Raw genomic sequence first — 24,156 nt, 5'->3', positions numbered from 1 at the left:
GCTTTATTGTGGGAAACTGAGAGATAATTAAATTATTTCTCTCAGAAAGAAAGTCAAGCCAAAATAAGCAACTTCACCTTCAAAAACACTGGGACCTGGTTGTGGGAGTAGTTGAGCAGTCGTGGTGTTGCCTGTGCACAAATAATCTTTTCTGTCTTCTTTTTCTTTTGACTCATTGTCAGGTTATGGTGGAGCAGGTAGTGACTATATGGAACACAGTAAAAACTAATGTGATTGTTTTTAAATGACTTAATCCAAATGTCATTTTTGGGTTTAATCCATCTTTTTAACGAACATCTAAATGTCTTTCTTCATGAGATCTGGGGCTGATTAGAAAACATCCAGGGCTTCAGACCATTTTGGTAGAATAACAGCTTTTTCTTTTCTCTCACATTTTCAGCTTCCAGCTCTGCTTTGATAGCTCTGCTTCATCTTTCTCTGTTCTGATCTCTCCTGCTGCTCAATCAGCGCACTGCATTCTGGGATCTTTATGTGCTCAGACAGAATAGTCAATTTTAGTAAATGGAAAGGGGAGCAGAAGTTGATGATGCATTATGTTAGATTTTTCTGTTACCTTTGTGATTGTAAATCTTAATTATTTTATTTAAACATAAATAATTAATGGGTAGTGTTAAATGGCTGGGTAACCAGTGGGTCCCATTACTGGTGGGGGCCCAGGTGGTTGTTTTCAGCTTCTCTGCATTGAGGTAACGTATAGTTGTCTGCAGATGAATAATATATTAGAATCAGAATGTTTATTATTGTCATTGTACATCATGTTCCACACATGTACAACGAGATTAAAGCCAGGTCCAACCAGTGCACTAATATCAAAATGTCAGATAGTCAAAAATATCTACAATATATAGTAGGGTTATGTACATTGCAGATATAAAATATATTGCTCTATAGATTGTTAAATGTTTGTGTAAATATTTCAGGACAGAAACTGTAAATATTGTACAGTGTCAAAATTGCAGTTTTTTTGAATGATGAATAATGTCAATAAACTTATATTTACATAAACTTTTTAGCAGACAAAAGTTAACAAATCTATCACTGAACTAACATTTCCATCATGTTTTAGCAGGTAATGGACAGAAATCTGGTTTCAACAGGATGGAGAACTTTGTACCTGAGAGTTTCCAGTCTGCAGTTTGGACTCTCCAGTCCAGCAGAGAGAAGCTTCACTCCTGAATCCTGCAGGTTGTTGTTACTCAGGTCCAGTTCTCTGAGACTGGAGGACTGGGAGCTGAGAACTGAGGACAGAGCTTCACAGCTTCTCTCTGAGAGGTTACAGCCACTCAGTCTGAGGAGACAGGGAGAAAAATCTGCTATTAAACAATTCATCAGAAATATTGTTGATTTAATATAATGTATTTCAATTTTAAATGGATTCTGAGTAATCATCAGATCAACGGCTTTTGGGGACCAGAATTTTGCTGCTGCCACCCCAAACCATCAAGAACTCAGACTCATTACAGAACTACAAATCCCACATATTTAAACATGCTTTTCTGTAGTATAATTTTCGTATATTTCTGTGTTTTTAAAAATTGTTTTGTAAAGCGACTTTGTGTGTCCAAAAAGAACGATATAAGTTTGATGCATTATTATTATTATTATTATTATTAATGTTGCGCCGATGCCATTTTTTTGCCCCGATACCCGATACCTGGCCACTTTTCAGTATTGGAATGAAAACATCCTAGTGCCATAAACCCCATTTCCACTACCCTTGTTAAACCGATCCATGCTGAGCTCGGTCCGAGCTTGGATCAGTTAACCAAGTCAAGCTTGGTTCTGACGACCGTTTACACATCACGCTATCTCGGTTCCTTGGTTTCCTCACCTCCTAGTGGCGATCTGTGGTACTACTGCTCTCTCGGTTTGAAGGAGGGAATCAAGCAAATAAAAATGGCGGCGCCCGTAACATTCAGGCAGTTATGCTTGGTGAAACGTCGTTGTTTGCGGAGAGTCAGGCGAAGACGGCAACTTTTGGTGAATTTACTTGACAGAGTCGGCTTTTGGGAAGTGGATAAGACAAACGAACGTCTAATAAGGATTTACAGACGCAGGAAACAACGACAGACGCTGAGGTTCATCACGCTGCTAAGCAGAATCATCACTGGAAACCGTGTCACAGTAGGGAAGCTAGTGTTTTTATGAATGTTTGAAATGTCAGCTGATCGCACGGAGATGACGCGGTCTGCTCATGCGCTCTTTGTTATTAGAGAACCGGGCCAGAGAAAAACCGGGCCGAGCCCACACATGGAACCGGTCTGCATTTAGCGCGGTCCGGTTGTGTCTAGCTCGGTTCAGTTCAGTTTGTGTTCCATTTACACTCGATAGTTATCTCGGTAACTGAGCTCTGACTGGTCTCGGCACTGTTAAAAAGGGGTAGTGTAAACGGGGTAAATGACTCGATGCCATCTTCTGGGGTATATAATATGTTAAACTCTGGCCTATAATGGCTAAATCACTTGTCATGACGCTCTGATTTTTACACAATGTATAAACTAATGTGTAAATAAATACCTGTTTCCATTCCGATATATTTTTTCGCCTTTTCAACAAAGATAGACATGGTATTATGCATATACAAAAAAAATAATAAAAAATGTACATTTCAATAAAGTCATAAGTTTTGTTTTTTGTTAATTTTTTTCACTCTCTCACACACATCTAATTCTGAGCTTTCACACCAACAACAATAACTTCTTTGAATATTTTTGCTTGCTGTTTATATCCATATTCATACAGTTTAAGCCTGGAAAAAGGTTTTAAACTTCCAGGTCATTCCAGTCTTACACTTTGCTTGTAACTGTGCAGGAGCTTAATACCCTTGAAAGAGACTGTTTAGCAACTGTTTAGTAACTCCAGGTACTTCGTTTGGCACCGTGGTTCAGCCTTAGTTTGTCAAATACAGAGACAACAAATTAATAAGCATTAAAGTATGGTTTATGGGTTGGGTTTCTGCAATGTTACCTTCAGAACCAATCTCTGCACCGCCTAATCTACTTTCAGCAGTTATCACACGTTATTGCAGCAGTAAACTGCAGAAAATACGGGCAGAGTTGCTCTCTCTGCGTTTACTCCCTCGGCTCCTATGGCGGAGGGATATTTAGTGCAAGCAGGTCTCTTAATAACCAATGTTTCGTCACTTATTTTAGAGCCCAAATAAGCGATTTCACTTTCAGAAACATGCCCAAAAAACGCACAACCCCCGACTCATTAAATTTACAAGTGACTTTAGAAAAAAGAAGCCCAAAGTATCATGAAATAAGCAGTCTTGGCAACAGTGAGCGTGGGTCTGTTTTGCTACAGTCTCTAGCGACCTTGAAACTACGGAAAGCGCCGAGGGTAAAACAAACACAGTCCAGAGAGCGCGGCGGGTAATTACATAATTACAAAACATTAGGGAACGGTGTGCGTGTTTTGACACGAGATTAACGGCGACAAAAATTTAAATTGTTGGCGTTATGGTCTAACAAAGTTAACGTGTTAATAACGTGCTAAAACTGACAGCCTTAATTCTAACACATTCTGTTGGGATGGGCGTCCTGAATATATTTAATTCTTCAAAGTGGTCACAAAATAAAACCTTTGCGAATCACTCCTATACGGTGTGTCCTATACTGTGTCTGGTTTGTATTCATAGGGAATAAAGGTCAGACAAAAGTTAACAAATCTATCAGTGAACTAACATTTCCATCATGTTTTAGCAGGTAATGGACAGAAATCTGGTTTCAACAGGATGGAGAACTTTGTACCTGAGAGTTTCCAGTCTGCAGTTTGGACTCTCCAGTCCAGCAGAGAGAAGCTTCACTCCTGAATCCTGCAGGTTGTTGTTCCTCAGGTCCAGTTCTCTGAGACTGGAGGACTGGGAGCTGAGAACTGAGGACAGAGCTTCACAGCTTCTCTCTGAGAGGTTACAGCCACTCAGTCTGAGGAGACAGGGAGAAAAATCTGCTATTAAACAATTCATCAGAAATATTGTTGATTTAGTATAATATATTTAAATTTTAAATTGATTCTGAGTATTCATCAGATCAACGACTTTTGGGGACCAGAATTTTGCTGCTGCCACCCCAAACCATCAAGAACTCAGACTCATTACAGAACTACAAATCCCACATATTTAAACTTGCTTTTCTGTAGTATAATTTTCATGTATTTCTGTGTTTTTAAAAATTATTTTGTAAAGCGACTTTGTGTGTCCAAAAAGAAGGATATAAGTTTGATGCATTATTATTATTATTATTATTATTATTATTATTATTATTATTATTATTATTATTATTAATGTTGCGCCGATGCCATTTTTTTGCCCCGATACCCGATACCTGGCCACTTTTTAGTATTGGAATGAAAACATCCTAGTGCCATAAACCCCATTTCCACTACCCTTGTTAAACCGATCCATGCTGAGCTCGGTCCGAGCTTGGATCAGTTAACCAAGTCTAGCTTGGTTCTGACGACCGTTTACACATCACGCTATCTCCGTTCCTTGGTTTCCTCACCTCCTAGTGGCGATCTGTGGTACTACTGCTCTCTCGGTTTGAAGGAGGGAATCAAGCAAATAAAAATGGCGGCGCCCGTAACATTCAGGCAGTTATGCTTGGTGAAACGTCGTTGTTTGCGGAGAGTCAGGCGAAGACAGCAACTTTTGGTGAATTTACTTGACAGAGTCGGCTTTTGGGAAGTGGATAAGACAAACGAACGTCTAATAAGGATTTACAGACGCAGGAAACAACGACAGACGCTGAGGTTCATCACGCTGCTAAGCAGAATCATCACTGGAAACCGTGTCACAGTAGGGAAGCTAGTATTTTTATGAATGTTTGAAATGTCAGCTGATCGCACGGAGATGACGTGGTCTGCTCATGCGCTCTTTGTTATTAGAGAACCGGGCCAGAGAAAAACCGGGCCGAGCCCACACATGGAACCGGTCTGCATTTAGCGCGGTCCGGTTGTGTCTAGCTCGGTTCAGTTCAGTTTGTGTTCCATTTACACTCGATAGTTATCTCGGTAACTGAGCTCTGACTGGTCTCGGCACTGTTAAAAAGGGGTAGTGTAAACGGGGTAAATGACTCGATGCCATCTTCTGGGGTATATAATATGTTAAACTCTGGCCTATAATGGCTAAATCACTTGTCATGACGCTCTGATTTTTACACAATGTATAAACTAATGTGTAAATAAATACCTGTTTTCATGCAGATATATTTTTTCACCTTTTCAACAAAGATAGACATGGTATTATGCATATACAAAAAAAATTAATAAAAAATGTACATTTCAATAAAGTCATAAGTTTTGTTTTTTGTTAATTTTTTTTCACTCTCTCACACATCTAATTCTGAGCTTTCACACCAACAACAATAACTTCTTTGAATATTTTTGCTTGCTGTTTATATCCATATTCATACAGTTTAAGCCTGGAAAAAGGTTTTAAATTTCCAGGTCATTCCAGTCTTACACTTTGCTTGTAACTGTGCAGGAGCTTAATACCCTTGAAAGAGACTGTTTAGCAACTGTTTAGTAACTCCAGGTACTTCGTTTGGCACCGTGGTTCAGCCTTAGTTTGTCAAATACAGAGACAACTAATTAATAAGCATTAAAGTATGGTTTATGGGTTGGGTTTCTGCAATGTTATCTTCAGAACCAATCTCTGCACCGCCTAATCTACTTTCAGCAGTTATCACACGTTATTGCAACAGTAAACTGCAGAAAATACGGGCAGAGTTGCTCTCTCTGCGTTTACTCCCTCGGCTCCTATGGCGGAGGGATATTTAGTGCAAGCAGGTCTCTTAATAACCAATGTTTCGTCACTTATTTTAGAGCCCAAATAAGCGATTTCACTTTCAGAAACATGCCCAAAAAACGCACAACCCCCGACTCATTAAATTTACAAGTGACTTTAGAAAAAAGAAGCCCAAAGTATCATGAAATAAGCAGTCTTGGCAACAGTGAGCGGGTCTGTTTTGCTACAGTCTCTAGCGACCTTGAAACTACGGAAAGCGCCGAGGGTAAAACAAACACAGTCCAGAGAGCGCGGCGGGTAATTACATAATTACAAAACATTAGGGAACGGTGTACGTGTTTTGACACGAGATTAACGGCGACAAAAAAAAATTGTCGGCGTTATGGTCTAACAAAGTTAACGTGTTAATAACGTGCTAAAACTGACAGCCCTAATTCTAACACATTCTGTTGGGATGGGCGTCCTGAATATATTTAATTCTTCAAAGTGGTCACAAAATAAAACCTTTGCGAATCACTCCTATACGGTGTGTCCTATACTGTGTCTGGTTTGTATTCATAGGGAATAAAGGTCAGACAAAAGTTAACAAATCTATCAGTGAACTAACATTTCCATCATGTTTTAGCAGGTAATGGACAGAAATCTGGTTTCAACAGGATGGAGAACTTTGTACCTGAGAGTTTCCAGTCTGCAGTTTGGACTCTCCAGTCCAGCAGAGAGAAGCTTCACTCCTGAATCCTGCAGGTTGTTGTTACTCAGGTCCAGTTCTCTGAGACTGGAGGACTGGGAGCTGAGAACTGAGGACAGAGCTTCACAGCTTCTCTCTGAGAGGTTACAGCCACTCAGTCTGAGGAGACAGGGAGAAAAATCTGCTATTAAACAATTCATCAGAAATATTGTTGATTTAGTATAATATATTTAAATTTTAAATGGATTCTGAGTAATCATCAGATCAACGACTTTTGGGGACCAGAATTTTGCTGCTGCCACCCCAAACCATCAAGAACTCAGACTCATTACAGAACTACAAATCCCACATATTTAAACTTGCTTCTCTGTAGTATAATTTTTGTGTATTTCTGTGTTTTTAAAAATTGTTTTGTAAAGCGACTTTGTGTGTCCAAAAAGAACAATATAAGTTTGATGCATTATTATTATTATTATTATTATTATTATTATTATTATTATTATTATTATTAATAATAATAATAATAATAATAATAATAATAATAATGTTGCGCCGATGCCATTTTTTTTTTGCTCCGATACCCGATACCTGGCCACTTTTCAGTATTGGAATGAAAACATCCTAGTGCCATAAACCCCATTTCCACTATCCTTGTTAAACCGATCCATGCTGAGCTCGGTCCGAGCTTGGATCAGTTAACCAAGTCAAGCTTGGTTCTGACGACCGTTTACACATCACGCTATCTCTGTTCCTTGGTTTCCTCACCTCCTAGTGGCGATCTGTGGTACTACTGCTCTCTCGGTTTGAAGGAGGGAATCAAGCAAATAAAAATGGCGGCGCCCGTAACATTCAGGCAGTTATGCTTGGTGAAACGCCGTTGTTAGCGGAGAGTCAGGCGAAGACGGCAACTTTTGGTGAATTTACTTGACAGAGTCGGCTTTTGGGAAGTGGATAAGACAAACGAACGTCTAATAAGGATTTACAGACGCAGGAAACAACGACAGACGCTGAGGTTCATCACGCTGCTAAGCAGAATCATCACTGGAAACCGTGTCACAGTAGGGAAGCTAGTATTTTTATGAATGTTTGAAATGTCAGCTGATCGCACGGAGATGACGTGGTCTGCTCATGCGCTCTTTGTTATTAGAGAACCGGGCCAGAGAAAAACCGGGCCGAGCCCACACATGGAACCGGTCTGCATTTAGCGCGGTCCGGTTGTGTCTAGCTCGGTTCAGTTCAGTTTGTGTTCCATTTACACTCGATAGTTATCTCGGTAACTGAGCTCTGACTGGTCTCGGCACGGTTAAAAAGAGGTAGTGTAAACGGGGTAAATGACTCGATGCCATCTTCTGGGGTATATAATATGTTAAACTCTGGCCTATAATGGCTAAATCACTTGTCATGACGCTCTGATTTTTACACAATGTATAAACTAATGTGTAAATAAATACCTGTTTTCATGCCGATATATTTTTTCGCCTTTTCAACAAAGATGGATGTGGTATTATGCATATACAAAAAAATTAAATAAAAATGTACATTTCAATAAAGTCATAAGTTTTGTTTTTTGTTAATTTTTTTCACTCTCTCACACACATCTAATTCTGAGCTTTCACACCAACAACAATAACTTCTTTGAATATTTTTGCTCGCTGTTTATATCCATATTCATACAGTTTAAGCCTAGAAAAAGGTTTTAAATTTCCAGGTCATTCCAATCTTACACTTTGCTTGTAACTGTGTAGGAGCTTAATACCCTTGAAAGAGACTGTTTAGCAACTGTTTAGTAACTCCAGGTACTTCATTTGGCACCGTGGTTCAGCCTTAGTTTGTCATATACAGAGACAACTAATTAATAAGCATTAAAGTATGGTTTATGGGTTGGGTTTCTGCAATGTTACCTTCAGAACCAATCTCTGCACCGCCTAATCTTCCTTCAGCAGTTATCTCACGTTATTGCAGCAGTAAACTGCAGAAAATACGGGCAGAGTTGCTCTCTGCGTTTACTCCCTCGGCTCCTATGGCGGAGGGATATTTAGTGCAAGCAGGTCTCTTAATAACCAATGTTTCGTCACTTTTTTTAGAGCCCAAATAAGCGATTTCACTTTCAGAAACATGCCCAAAAACCGACTCATTAAATTTACAAGTGACTTTAGAAAAAAGAAGCCCAAAGTATCATAAAATAAACAGTCTTGGCAACAGTGAGCGTGGGTCTGTTTTGCTACAGTCTCTAGCGACCTTGAAACTACGGAAAGCGCAAAGGGTAAAACAAACACAGTTCAGAGAGCGCGGCGGGTAATTACATAATTACAAAACATTAGGGAACGGTGTACGTGTTTTGACACGAGATTAACGGCGACAAAAATTAAATTGTCGGCGTTATGGTCTAACAAAGTTAACGTGTTAATAACGTGCTAAAACTGACAGCCCTAATTCTAACACATTCTGTTGGGATGGGCGTCCTGAATGTATTTAATTCTTCAAAGTGGTCACAAAATAAAACCTTTGAGAATCACTCCTATACGGTGTGTCCTATACTGTGTCGGTTTCTATTCATAGGGAATAAAGGTCAGACAAAAGTTAACAAATCTATCACTGAACTAACATTTCCATCATGTTTTAGCAGGTAATGGACAGAAATCTGGTTTCAACAGGATGGAGAACTTTGTACCTGAGAGTTTCCAGTCTGCAGTTTGGACTCTCCAGTCCAGCAGAGAGAAGCTTCACTCCTGAATCCTGCAGGTTGTTGTTACTCAGGTCCAGTTCTCTGAGACTGGAGGACTGGGAGCTGAGAACTGAGGACAGAGCTTCACAGCTTCTCTCTGAGAGGTTACAGCCACTCAGTCTGAGGAGACAGGGAGAAAAATCTGCTATTAAACAATTCATCAGAAATATTGTTGATTTCTTTACAGTCACCAATGTTCTCCTTGGAAAGATTGATGGATCTGTCTGATTTTACACGTCTTTATGTTGCCTTTTGTTGTGAACTGGTTCATTATATATAAACTGTAGCAACATGAATCAATATTTACCTCATTAGCAGATTTCTCACTATCAGAAATAAAAGCAGCAACAATCTGTGTCCTTACAGAGCTTTGTTGGAGGCTTTAACCACTGGCAGCAGCCTCAGGAGAACCTCCTCTGAAGCAGAGTATTTCTTCAGGTCAAACACATCCAGATCTTCTGCTGATGACACTAAGATGAAGATCAGAGCTGACCACTGAGCAGGAGACAGTTTATCTGTGGAGAGACTTCCTGAACTCAAAGACTGTTGGATCTCCTCCACTAGAGAACGATCATTCAGTTCATTCAGACAGTGGAACAGATTGATGCTTTTCTCTGCAGACACATTCTCACTGATCTGCTCCTTGATGTACTGAACTGTTTCCTGATTGGTCAGTGAGCTACTTCCTGTCAATGACACCAGACCTAGTAGGAGTCTCTGATTGGTCTGCAGTGAAAGTCCCAGGAGGAACCGGAGGAACAAGTCCAGGTGTCCATTTGGACTCTGTAAGGCCTGATCAACAGCTGTCTGGTGAAGAGACTTTAGTTTAGGTTTCTTAGAAAATGAAGACCTCTTAGATGTTTGTCTTTCTTCCATCAGGTTGACACCAGAGGTGATGAAGGTCAGATGAACATGAAGAGCAGCCAGGAACTCCTGAACACTCAGATGGACGAAGCAGAACACCTTGTCCTGGTACAGCCCTCTCTCCTCTCTAAAGATCTGTGTGAACACTCCTGAGTACACTGAGGCTGCTCTGATATCGATGCCACACTCTGTCAGGTCTGATTCATAGAAGATCAGGTTTCCTTTCTGCAGCTGATCAAAAGCCAGTTTTCCCAGAGACTCAATCATCTTCCTGCTCTCTGGACTCCAGTGTGGATCTGTTTCAGCTCCTCCATCATACTTGACCTTCTTCACTTTGGTCTGAACCACCAGGAAGTGGATGTACATCTCAGTCAGGGTGCTGGGCAGCTCTCCTCCCTCTCTGGTCTCCAACACGTCCTCCAGAACCGTAGCAGTGATCCAGCAGAAGACTGGGATGTGGCACATGATGTGGAGGCTTCTTGATGTCTTCATGTGGGAGATGATCCTCCTGGCCTGCTTCTTATCTCTGAATCTCTTCCTGAAGTACTCCTCCTTCTGTGGGTCAGTGAACCCTCTGACCTCTGTCACCATGCCAACACACTCAGGAGGGATCTGATTGGCTGCTGCAGGTCGTGTGGTTATCCAGAGGCGAGCAGAGGGAAGCAGTTTCCCCCTGATGAGGTTTGTCAGCAGAACATCCACTGAGGTGGACTCTGTAGCATCAGTCAGGATCTCCTGGTTCTGGAAGTCCAGAGGAAGTCGACTCTCATCCAGACCATCAAAGATGAACAGAACCTGCAAGTGTTCAAAGCTGCAGATTTCTTTGCTTTCAGTAAAGAAGTGATGAACAAGGTCCACCAAGCTGAACTTTTTCTCTTTCAGCACATTCAGCTCTCTGAAGGTGAATGGAAATATGAAGTGGATGTTCTGGTGGGCTTTGTCTTCAGCCCAGTCCAGAGTGAACTTCTGGGTTAAGACTGTTTTCCCAATGCCAGCCACTCCCTTTGTCATCACTGTTCTGATTGGTTGATATCTTCCAGGTGGGACTTTAAAGATGTCTTCTTGTCTGATGGTTGTTTCTGGTCTGTGTGGTTTCCTGGATGCTGTTTCAATCTGTCTGACCTCATGTTCATCATTGACCTCTCCAGTCCCTCCCTCTGTGATGTAGAGCTCTGTGTAGATCTGGTTCAGAAGGGTTGGACTTCCTGCTTTAGCGATCCCCTCAAACACACACTGGAACTTCTCCTTCAGACCAGATTTTAGTTTATGTTGAATTGGAGCAATATGTTCTAAATGAACACAAAAAGTGAAATCAGAAAAGAAACCAAATGATCTGAAGATGGTCTGAAAAAATGTGATTACATCTCTTTATCAGTAAATGTGTGATTTATCCATCAGGTTAAATCTTTGTAGAAATCCTCTTACTGCTCTGCAGACGGTCAGCCAGCTCCTCCTGCTTCATCCTCCTCAGGAAGTTCAGAGTGATCTTCATCAGTGCCTCTCTGCTGCTCCTCCTTAGCTCTTCATCCTCACCTTCTAACACCTCCTCATCATCTCTCTGACTCTTTGAGCAGTCTGGGTCATCTGGACTCAGAACCTTCTGGAACTTCTTCAGCTCGTTCTTCACAAAAGTGACAATGTTGTCTTCCAGCAGCTGGAACAGAATAATATATGAAGGACACATCAGACTGAGATCATGGATCCAAACATCAGAACCATGTTGGACTGACGGTCCACTGGTCCACAAAGTCCAGCATGGAGACGACTGAACAGAACCGATGGAAAAGTAGTTGTTGTACATGTACAGACCATAAATATGGAGTCCAGCTGGGTTTGATGCTGCCGGGCAGACGGACATCTGGGAACCTCTGAGTTCTGCTGGTCCACTCTGTGGAGGAACCAGAACAATTAGGAAGGAAGGAAATATTCATCCAGCAGTTTTCACAGATGAAATCACCAAGAGCTTCACAGTAAAAGTCCTTAAGACAGAAAAACTGAAATAAACATGACACAAAGAAGTTAACAAGAGGAAGAAGAAATAAAAAGGCTTGCAGATGATTTTGTAAAAGTATAAAAATATCAAAGCGTGTGTCTGCACTACTTTCAGAAAGGTTTCCTACTCACAGTTCATTCTGGGGCCTTATTCTTAAACTCAAAAGCAAATTTAGAGGAGCAGACTAAAGCTGACTCCAAAGCCTTTTTGCTATAAGCTTCTACTTTGAAGTTATTCCTCTGGTTTCAAAGCACTGGGCTGTTGTCCCTCTGTGGACCTTAGTGGAACATTGTGAGGCTGTGCCACAGGGAACCCTCTAAGCTTTTCTTACAGACTACCTACAGCCAACCTCATCTGGTCTTCTGCCCCCTGGAGAGACATCAGATCCATGGTATAAAAGATGTACAGCAGAGAGGTGATCAACAGGATAGAGCGAAGCAGGGAACCGCTGCTATGGCCAGCTCCAGGAAGAGCAGAGCCAAGCCCATCAATCCAGTGTATGCAGCGGTGTAGCGCATCCTCTCAGCACAGTGCAAGCCCATTTTGACTTCTGTGCGTGCCTCGGTTAGAGTGTCAACCAGCTCGGCTAGCTTCTCTGCGGGACTGTCCTGAGTCTTGTCACTTCCAGTCTGACCTGGAATGTGAGATTCTAGCGGTAACTCAGCAGTGAGAGCCTCCTGATCAGAATATGGGAGAAGATGGCCAGGAACGGAGCCTTTGGTGGGGGACATGAAATCACAATAAACAGTGGTTTTGAAGGAACCCTTGAACAAGATGTAGTCGATCCAAATACCTTTCTCAAAGGGGACGAGCTAATTTTTACTGATGAAGAGGTCATCTGCAAATAAAGTCATACCATTTTCACACCCATCAAATTTAGCTGTTTCTACACAAGAGTCCTCAGTCCAGTGTACGACATCAGTAGTCTGCAGCCGAGGTCTTGAGGGCGCATCTTGATGTCACCTCCCACAATGACTACATCTGCTCCTGTAGACGTATGGCGGATGAACTGCTGCGGCTCCCAGGCCTGGAACACTCTGTTGGAGAGGTAAGACTCCTTCTCTCTGCTGAATTCTGCATACAGTTGTGTGACATAGACGTTTGCAGTCAGGGCCGACAGATTCAGAATGGCCATTCCAACGGCTTTGCCTCCAAACCAGTCCCCATGGTGAGCCATGTAAGGGTAACCGTTCAAAGAGTAGCGATAAAGGGACATGTCAAGGATTTCGAGTTTGAAAAGAATGACCAGTCCAGCTCCTGTGACTCCGCTTTTGAAGTAATGAGAGTTACGATGAGTAGAGGCCAGTTTTGTTTTCAAGTAGAGAAAGTCCTTCTCACTCCACACCTCTTGCAGTAAGATGACTTTGTTAACGGTATGACTTCCTCGTTGCGTTCTGCATTAGACAATGTAGCTCCCTTGAAAAAGAAGGTGATTATTTAGAGGAAGCTGGCTCCCTGGTTTAATTCAGAGCTGCGTTCCTTAAAGCACAATGTTAGGAAATTGGAGAGAAAATGGCGCTCTACACACCATGAGGAATCCTACTTAATCTGGAGGGACAGTCTATTGTTGTATAAAAAGACCCTTCGCAGAGTTAGAGCAGCATATTTTTCATCATTAATTGAGGAGAACAAAATAATCTTACACAGAGTCATATTTCCGTTGATCCATTCCCATAGGTCTTAGCAGCAATGATTTTATGGTATTCTTCATAAATAAAATTGATTCCATTAAAAATAAAATAATTGGCATCATCCCAAACATTATTACCTCGTCCTCAGTAAGTGAGGCAGCGTTGGAGGAATCTTCAGAACCTGCGCAGTGTCTGAACTGTTTGAAGCAGTAGAGCTTTCTGAGCTATCTAAAATTTTAGCTTCATATAAACCTTCCACCTGTATGTTAGACCCAATCCCAACCAAGTTGTTTAAGGAGGTATTCCCTTTGATCAGTGGCACTATTTTAGACATGATTAATCTAACCTTGGTAAATGGATATGTACCACAGGCTTTTAAAGTAGCTGTTATTAAACCTTTACTTAAGAAACCTTCTCTTGATCAAGATGAGTTAATAAATTACAGACCTATATCTAATCTTCTTTTCTTATCTAAAATTCTTGAGAAAGTAGTTGCTAATCAACTTTGTGAACATTTACAAACTAATGACCTACTTGAGGAGTTTCAGTCAGGCTTCAGAGCTCATCATAGCACTAAAACAGCTCTGGTGAAGGTCACTAATGATATTCTCATGGCCTCAGATAATGGACTTTTGTCTGTACTTGTCCTGTTAGATCTCAGTGCTGCATTTGATACAGTTGATCACAATATTCTCCTACAAAGACTTGAGCATACTGTAGGGATTAAGGGGAACGCATTAGGCTGGTTTAAATATTATCTGTCGGACAGATTCCAGTTTGTTCATGTTAATAATAAATCTTCCTCAAACTCTAGGGTCACCTTTGGAGTACCACAGGGTTCAGTCCTTGGACCAATTCTCTTTACCCCCCTAGGGCCAAAACCAAAATTTCCAGGGCGGGCGGGCGAAACGAGACCCTCCGTTTCCGTACAGCCCCGTACGGCCCCAATGCCCAGGTATGCGCGGCGGCGTTCCGAAGCTCGCCGCGGCCGGGCCGGCCCCCTTAAAAATCGGCGGGCGGGCCGGGCAGGTGCAGAGCGGATCCCCGCCCGCAGCGCCGCCCCCGCCGTCCCGCCGCCGCGCACGGCGGCCGTGCGGCGGCCCCCCAAAGAAGGCCCTTCTCCGCTCGCAGCGCGGGCTCCATCCACAGTGTGGCGCCCGGGGGTAGGGTCGAGAACCGTACGCAGGCGGAGGGGGGGGGGCGTACAGCCCCGCATTGGCCGAGCCCGCGCGTCCGTCGAAGTGGCGCGATTTTGGGAGGGGCCAGGCGGCCGAAACGTGGACCGGCCGTACAGGACCCACAGATTCCCTTTGCTGCTGGCGTCGGGCCTTCGGCGCCACCAACCTGTCGGAGCGGGGATGGCGCCAGCGTGGCAGGGGGCGGGAAGGGAAAAACGGGAAAGGTTCACGCATTGGCCGAGCCCGCACGTCCGTCAAAGTGGCGCATTTTTGGGAGGGCCAAGCGTCCGAAACGTGGACCGGCCGTACAGGACCCATAGACTCCCTTTGCCGCTGCCGTCGGGCCAGAACTAAAAAAAAATACGCCACTTATTTTAATATAATGTTAAAATTATTATTTAACCCGTTTGCAAATATAGATTCCAGACCCCTAATGTGAAATAAAAAATTAATCTCCCACTTCCAGGCTGGGGGGGTCTTGGTCACAGACCTCTCCCCAGGAAGAGGGCCTCTTGCTGGGTAAGAGTGCTGGAACGATGACCCCCCTGCTGGAGCTCTGACATGCATAAGGCAACATCTCTAAATGTTTGGTAGGACAGGTTACAGTTTGTAACAGTGGTAGCCACATGCTGAACTTCATAAGACAATGTTATATTTATTAAAAATAACCTACCGCGATATGTACACTTTAGATGTACGTACGCTACCGCGTTATGTACACTTTATATGTACGTACGCTACCGCGTTATGTACACTTTATATGTACGTACGCTACCGCGTTATGTACATTTTAGAAGTAGGGCAGCTACCGCGTTATGTACACTTTATATGTACGTACGCTACCGCGTTATGTACACTTTATATGTACGTACGCTACCGCGTTATGTACAATTTAGATGTACGTACGCTACCGCGTTATGTACACTTTAGATGTATGTACGCTACCGCGTTATGTACAATTTAGATGTACGTACGCTACCGCGTTATGTACACTTTAGATGTACGTACGCTACCGCGTTATGTACACTTTATATGTACGTACGCTACCGCGTTATGTACATTTTAGAAGTAGGGCAGCTACCGCGTTATGTACAATTTAGATGTACGTACGCTACCGCGTTATGTACACTTTAGATGTATGTACGCTACCGCGTTATGTACAATTTAGATGTACGTACGCTACCGCGTTATGTACACTTTAGATGTACGTACGCTACCGCGTTATGTACACTTTATATGTACGTACGCTACCGCGTTATGTACATTTTAGAAGTAGGGCAGCTACCGCGTTATGTACACTTTATATGTACGTACGCTACCGCGTTATGTACAATTTAGATGTACGTACGCTACCGCGTTATGTACACTTTAGATGTATGTACGCTACCGCGTTATGTACAATTTAGATGTACGTACACTACCGCGTTATGTACACTTTAGATGTACGTACGCTACCGCGTTATGTACACTTTATATGTACGTACGCTACCGCGTTATGTACATTTTATATGTACGTACGCTACCGCGTTATGTACATTTTAGATGTAGGGCAGCTACCGCGTTATGTACAATTTAGATGTACGTACGCTACCGCGTTATGTACACTTTAGAAGTAGGGCAGCTACCGCGTTATGTACACTTTATATGTACGTACGCTACCGCGTTATGTACAATTTAGATGTACGTACGCTACCGCGTTATGTACACTTTAGATGTATGTACGCTACCGCGTTATGTACAATTTAGATGTACGTACGCTACCGCGTTATGTACACTTTAGATGTACGTACGCTACCGCGTTATGTACACTTTATATGTACGTACGCTACCGCGTTATGTACATTTTATATGTACGTACGCTACCGCGTTATGTACATTTTAGATGTAGGGCAGCTACCGCGTTATGTACAATTTAGATGTACGTACGCTACCGCGTTATGTACACTTTAGATGTACGTACGCTACCGCGTTATGTACACTTTATATGTACGTACGCTACCGCGTTATGTACATTTTAGAAGTAGGGCAGCTACCGCGTTATGTACAATTTATATGTACGTACGCTACCGCGTTATGTACACTTTATATGTACGTACGCTACCGCGTTATGTACATTTTAGAAGTAGGGCAGCTACCGCGTTATGTACACTTTATATGTACGTACGCTACCGCGTTATGTACAATTTAGATGTAGGGCAGCTACCGCGTTATGTACACTTTATCTGTACGTACGCTACCGCGTTATGTACAATTTAGATGTACGTACGCTACCGCGTTATGTACACTTTAGATGTATGTACGCTACCGCGTTATGTACAATTTAGATGTAGGGCAGCTACCGCGTTATGTACACTTTATATGTACGTACGCTACCGCGTTATGTACATTTAGGACCTAAAAAAAAACACCACTTTTTAAAAGATAATGTTCAAATTATTATTAAATCTGTTTGCAAATATAGCTTCCAGACCCCTAATGTGAAATTTAAAAAAAAATTAATCTCCCACTTCCAGGCTGGGGGGGTCTCTGTCACACACCTCTCCCCAGGAAGAGTGCCTCTCGCTGGGCTAGAGTGCTTGACTGGACCCCCCCTTCTGGAAGTCTGCCTTACCATAGGCATAATTTGAGCTACTCCTGTTAAATTCGTATCCACGCCATGCTGGAGACAGAACTCAAAAAAAATACGCCACTTATTTTAATATAATGTTAAAATTATTATTTAACCTGTTTGCAAATATAGCTTCCAGACCCCTAATGTGAAATTTAAAAAAAAAAAATTAATCTCCCACTTCCAGGCTGGGGGGGGTCTCTGTCAGAGACCTCTCCCCAGGAAGAGTGCCTCTCGCTGGGCTAGAGTGCTTGACTGGACCCCCCCTTCTGGAAGTCTGCCTTACCATAGGCATAATTTGAGCTACTCCTGTTAAATTCGTATCCACGCCATGCTGGAGACAGAAGTCAAAAAAAATACGCCACTTATTTTAATATAATGTTAAAATTATTATTTAACCTGTTTGCAAATATAGCTTCCAGACCCCTAATGTGAAATTAAAAAAAAAAAAATTAATCTCCCACTTCCAGGCAGGGGGGGTCTCAGTCAGAGACCTCTCCCCAGGAAGAGTGCCTCTCGCTGGGCTAGAGTGCTTGACTGGACCCCCCTTCTGGAAGTCTGCCTTACCATAGGCATAATTTGAGCTACTCCTGTTAAATTCGTATCCACGCCATGCTGGAGACAGAACTCAAAAAAAATACGCCACTTATTTTAATATAATGTTAAAATTATTATTTAACCCGTTTGCAAATATAGCTTCCAGACCCCTAATGTGAAATTTAAAAAAAAAAAAATTAATCTCCCACTTCCAGGCTGGGGGGGTCTCTGTCACACACCTCTCCCCAGGAAGAGTGCCTCTCGCTGGGCTAGAGTGCTGGAACGATGACCCCCCCTGCTGGAGCTCATTCCAGTGAGATGCTGACCGATCGTTCCCCCGGGGACAGGTTTTGGCAGCATCTCATCCACAAAACCTGCGCTGTTTTGAGAAAACTGTAGGAAATAAATGAGTGATAAGCTAAGTTAAGCTCTTACCACTACTCACAGACATTTTGACACATATTTAAAAATTCCACCTCCAGGCTTGGGGGGGTCTCCGTCACACACCTCTCCCCAGGAAGAGTGCCTCTCGCTGGGCTAGAGTGCTAGAACGATGACCCCCCCTGCTGGAGCTCATTCCAGTGAGATGCTGACCGATCGTTCCCCCGGGGACAGGTTTTGGCAGCATCTCATCCACAAAACCTGCGCTGTTTTGAGAAAACTGTAGGAAATAAATGAGTGATAAGCTAAGTTAAGCTCTTACCACTACTCACAGACATTTTGACACATATTTAAAAATTCCACCTCCAGGCTTGGGGGGGTCTCCGTCACACACCTCTCCCCAGGAAGAGTGCCTCTCGCTGGGCTAGAGTGCTGGAACGATGACCCCCCCTGCTGGAGCTCATTCCAGTGAGATGCTGACCGATCGTTCCCCCGGGGACAGGTTTTGGCAGCATCTCACCCACAAAACCTGCGCTGTTTTGAGAAAACTGTAGGAAATAAATGAGTGATAAGCTAAGTTAAGCTCTTACCACTACTCACAGACATTTTGACACATATTTAAAAATTCCACCTCCAGGCTTGGGGGGGTCTCAGTCACACACCTCTCCCCAGGAAGAGTGCCTCTCGCTGGGCTAGAGTGCTGGAACGATGACCCCCCCTGCTGGAGCTCTGACATACATCAGGCAACATCTCTAAATGTTTGGTAGAGCAGGTTACAGTTTATATTTATTAAAAATAACCTACTGCGATATGTACACTTTATATGTACGGCAGCTACGCCGTTATGTACACTTTAGATGTACGTCAGCTACTGCATTATGTACATCTAGAACCGAAAAAAAAAACGCCACTTTTTAAAAGATAATGTTCAAATTATTATTAAATCTGTTTCCAAATATCCCTTCCAGAGTCCTATTAAGAAATTAGAAAAATATTTCAAAGTACAAGATGTTTATTTGCTTTAATTTTGTAAATGAAAATATGATGGCTGAGGTGAGATTCGAACCCTGCTCCTCTGGGTGGAAGGCAATGTTGTTATCCACTCTGCTACACCCCTTAGCCCCTATATATAGGGGGCAGAGAGCCGTTTTGTACTTCCATGTTGCCTGTACAGCCTCCCTCCTTCTGTACACCTTGACCCCTCCTTAACCCACATAATTACATAGGCCACGCTCTCAGCCAATAGCAAAAGCTGTTCCCCTCCCCCGGTAGTTGTGGTCGTGTAGTGCAGTTTCAGACACAACAGTGGAGCTTGATTTCCAATGAGTCCCACCTTCAGCCCGTAACCTACCGTGTTATGTACAATTTATATGTACGTCTGCTACCGTGTTATGTACATCTAGGATCGAAAAAAAAAAACGCCACTTTTTAAAAGATAATGTTCAAATTATTATTAAATCTGTTTCCAAATTTCCCTTCCAGAGCCCTATTAAGAAATTAGAAAAATATTTCAAGTCTAAGTTGTTTATTTACTTTAATGTTGTAAATGAGAATATGATGGCTGAGGTGGGATTCGAACCCTGCTCCTCTGGGTGGAAGGCAGTGTTCTTATCCACTCTGCTACACCCCTTAGCCCCTATATATAGGGGGCAGAGAACCGTTTTGTACTTCCATGTTGCCTGTACAGCCTCCCTCCTTCTGTACACCTTGGCCCTCTGTGTTGTCCTACTCTACTCCTCAGGTGTGCCTAGTTGGCTGAGGGGGTGTGGCCCACACCTGCAGCTCGTTGCAGGCGGCTTCCTCTGGCTTCTTAAGCAGAGCGCTGACAGATGGAAGACGCCAGGAGTCGGAGGAAACGGAAGAGAATTGCGAACACGGCGGAAGACATTGGCGGGAGATTTGAAGGAAACAAGTTGGACAAAGCAGATAGCAACCAGCTGTACCGTGAGTGTAGCAATGGGCCATAGTTCTGATGGTGATGAGTATGATGAATGGACTTCCGATATGGAGATAAGTCAAACCAAAATGGCAAGAAAGAAATCTTGGTCGGAAGTGAGTAGTGAAGAACAAAATAGCACAAGGAAAAATGCTAAAAAGATTAAAGCTAAAGCAGATGATAGCCGTAGTTACGAGGAAAGAAAACAGGAAGAATGGAAAGCTATAATTACACTTAGCAGCGAGAAGGGACATTTTCATCCAGTTCAAATCACTAAAGCAATAGAAAAGGAAATAGGAATGATTAAATATGCTAAACTGTTAAATAATAGAAGAATCTTGATTTCAGCAGTAAGTAAAAAACAGCAAGAAATGATATTAAAAATGAAAGATCTCGGGGGAGAAAAAATTAAAGTTCACATACCAGGAATGGCAGCTACATTAAGAGGAGTAATTTCAAATGTCCCTTTAGAAATTTCTATGGAAGAACTGAAGAAAGAAGTAAAAGGTGGGAAAGTAATAGAGGCAAAAAGACTCCAAACAAATAGAGGTGGCAGTAAAACAGATAGCTTGTCTGTGTTGCTGGTGTTTGAAAAAACAATGCCTCTAGAAGTGAAAATTGGATGGATAAATTATAAAGTTAGGGAATATATTCCTCTACCTTTAAGATGTTTTAAATGTCAGAGGATGGGACACACAGTGCAACAGTGTAAATGGAGGCAAAGATGTGCAAAATGTGGGGGAGAACATGAGTATGGTAAATGTAATAAGGATGCTAAATTAAAATGCTGTAATTGTGGGGGAGAGCATAGTGCTGCTTACGGTGGATGTGAGGTTCAGAAAAAAGCAAAAGAAGTACAGAAATATAAAATCTTAAACAAAGTGTCATATGCAGAGGCTGTACGAAATGTTGGTGCTATGGAACAAAACAGATTAACAGAATGTCAATTAAATGATGGTACGAGACAGGAAGGACTTCCACAGAGAATACTTACAAGAAGAGTTCAACCAGAAAGAACTCAGATTTCACAGCAGACATGTAGCCATAAGTGTATAGTGGAAGAAAATTCAATGATTGTAGAAAAGAAGGGCTTTATAGCTTTCATATGCAAAGTCATCAATGTTACATCCAGGCAACAAAGAAAAAGTGATAGAATCAAAACAGTGGTAGAAGCTGCCATAGAGTTTCTAGATATCAAAGATATTAAAGCTGAAGATATTCATGAAATGTTAAGTATCAATAATGATGGAGGGTCTCAAAGTATTAATTAAAATTATAATGGTACTCCATTTCTTACAATGGAATGCCAGAAGTTTGATAGCAAATGGACAAGAACTTAAAAAATATGTAACAGATTCCAAAGTTAAACCAGATGTTATTTGTGTACAAGAAACATGGCTAAAACCTCATCTTGATTTTATTATACCTGGATATGAATCCGTTAGATTAGATAGAGATGGTAAGCAGGGTGGGGGATGTGCAACATTTGTAAGGGAAGAAATACCATTTCGAAGAATAGTAAATTCAATAGAAATAGAATGTGTAATAATAGAAATATATAAAGCAGATAAAAAATTAATGATAATTAATCTATATAATCCTTGTAAACCATTAAAATTAGAAACATTAGAAAACGTAAGAATAGGGAATGGGAAAGAAATATGGTGTGGAGATTTTAATGCACATAATAGTCTTTGGGGAAGTAAGCATACTGATAGTAATGGAGAAGTGGTGGAAGATTTAATGGATGTTAGAAAACTAGTATGTATAAATAATGGAAAAGGGACTAGAATAGATATCCATTCTAACATGGTCACATGTATTGATCTTACCATGGTATCAGATAGTCTGGCAAATTCATGTGAGTGGAATGTGGAGGAAAACACAAGTATAGGAAGTGATCATTATCCAATAATATTTTCAGTTAATGTTAAAATAGATATACAAGAAAGGCCTATTCATAAGAAATGGATGTTTGAAAAAGCAGATTGGGAAAAATTTAAAGAAATATGTAACAAATCAGTAGAATCAATTTCAATGAAGGAAGATATTGAAGAATGTTATTCTGAGATCACCCAGATAATTTTAAACGCAGCGTTAAAGAGTATACCTTATAAATCAGTGGGGAGAAAGGAAAAAACAATACCTTGGTGGAATGATGAATGTACAAAAGCAATAAAAGAGCGTAATAAAGCATTTAGAATGTTAAAGAAAACTCTGAGTCAAGAAAATGTGATTAATTATCAGAGGGAAAGAGCAAAAGTTCGTAGAGTTATAAAGAACAGTAAGAGAAATACATGGAAAAGTTATTGTTCTACAATAGGAGGTGAAGTTAAAATAGGAGAGGTTTGGTCAATGTTAAAGAAAATGAGTGGGACTAAAGTATTTGTTAAAATACCAGTATTAGAGGATGATGGAGTAATTGCAATAACAGATAAGGAAAAAGCTAATGCATTGGGAAAGAAGTTTGCTAGTGTGCATAATGGGGACCATTTAGATAATAAGCATAGACAGCATATGGAGAAGATCCTAGTAGAAAATAGAGATATATTTATTCACAAAGAAAGTGAGGAAAATGCATTAGATGCAGATATAAATATGAATGAATTAAAAATTGTATTAAAGGGTATCAGAAATAGCGCAACAGGAGAAGATAAGTTAAGTTATATGATGTTTCAGAAATTACCTGAGAAAGCATTTGAGCTTATATTACAATTATTTAATAAAATTTGGAGAGAAGGTAAAATGCCAAAAAGATGGAAAAGTGCATTAATATTGCCTTTTAATAAGCCTGGGAAAAATCCTAATCAAGTTGGAAATTATAGACCTATTGCCCTAACATCACATTTATGTAAATGGATGGAAAAAATATTAGTAAGAAGACTAAATTATACTCTTGAGAAAAAAGGAATATATGCACCATATCAAAGTGGATTTAGAAAAGGTCGTTCTACTATGGATGCTGTGGTGAAAGTAAGTAATGAGATGGAAAAAGCATTTAAAATGAAAGAAATAATGAATATTGTGTTCTTAGATATAGAAAAGGCTTATGATTCAATGTGGCGGGAAGGATTATTAATTAAATTAAATATGATAGGAATTAGGGGTAGATTTTATAATTGGGTTCTAAATTTTCTAACAGAAAGAAGAATCATAGTTAAAGTAGGAGCTGAAATTTCAGAACAATTTGAAATAAATAATGGAATTCCGCAAGGAAGTGTTATTAGTCCAGTATTATTTAATATAATGATTAATGATATTTTTATGAAACTAGATAGAAGGATTGGATCAGCTTTATATGCGGATGATGGGGCCATATGGACAAGAGGAAGAGAATCCAAAATAGTAAGAAATAGAATCAAGGAGGCAATAGGAGAAATTGAAAAATGGTCATATAGATGGGGCTTTAAGCTTTCGACAAGTAAATGTTGTAATATGATATGTACAAAAAAGAAAAAGATAAATGAACAGAATTTGGAATTATATGGTCACAAAATGGAGACAGTAAGTAATTTTAAATATCTGGGTATATGGCTAGATCAAAAAGGAACATGGAGAACACATATAGAAAAAATAGAGACGAAATGTAAGAAAATCATAAATCTCATGAGAGCAGTAGCAGGAAAAGATTGGGGAGCAAGTAAACAATCATTGGTGCATATTTATAGGGCTTTAATGAGATCAACAATAGACTATGGGTGTTATATATATGGAGCAGCAGCTAAAACAAATTTAATGAAAATAGAAAGAGTAATTAATAAAGCAATGAGAATTTGTACTGGTGCAATAAGATCAACACCAACTAAAGCAATGCAGGTAGAGTTAGGAGAAGTGCCTTTAGATTTAAG

At 41.1% G+C, this 24,156-nt stretch overlaps 1 protein-coding gene and 1 pseudogene across 1 annotated transcript in view; both read right to left on the bottom strand.

Moving 5' to 3' along the window:
- The window catches only part of LOC118560423 (NACHT, LRR and PYD domains-containing protein 12-like), a gene marked incomplete at both ends in the record, with an annotated part of 50,528 nt that overhangs the window by 17,418 nt on the left and 8,954 nt on the right, over window positions 1-24,156 (bottom strand). Inside the window, 5 exons of the mRNA XM_036131411.1 lie at window positions 6,441-6,614; window positions 9,127-9,300; window positions 9,545-11,333; window positions 11,470-11,698; window positions 11,854-11,932. Coding sequence (XP_035987304.1) covers window positions 6,441-6,614; window positions 9,127-9,300; window positions 9,545-11,333; window positions 11,470-11,698; window positions 11,854-11,932 — 2,445 coding nt within the window. The remainder of the gene's footprint in view (window positions 1-6,440; window positions 6,615-9,126; window positions 9,301-9,544; window positions 11,334-11,469; window positions 11,699-11,853; window positions 11,933-24,156) is intronic.
- Window positions 12,269-15,114, bottom strand: LOC118560398 (annotated as a pseudogene).

The sequence above is a fragment of the Fundulus heteroclitus genome, unplaced genomic scaffold, assembly GCF_011125445.2.
Source record: "Fundulus heteroclitus isolate FHET01 unplaced genomic scaffold, MU-UCD_Fhet_4.1 scaffold_43, whole genome shotgun sequence".
NCBI lineage: Eukaryota > Metazoa > Chordata > Actinopteri > Cyprinodontiformes > Fundulidae > Fundulus > Fundulus heteroclitus.
The sequence above is the reverse complement of the archived record's forward strand: the minus strand, read 5'-3'. Positions and strand labels throughout refer to the sequence as shown.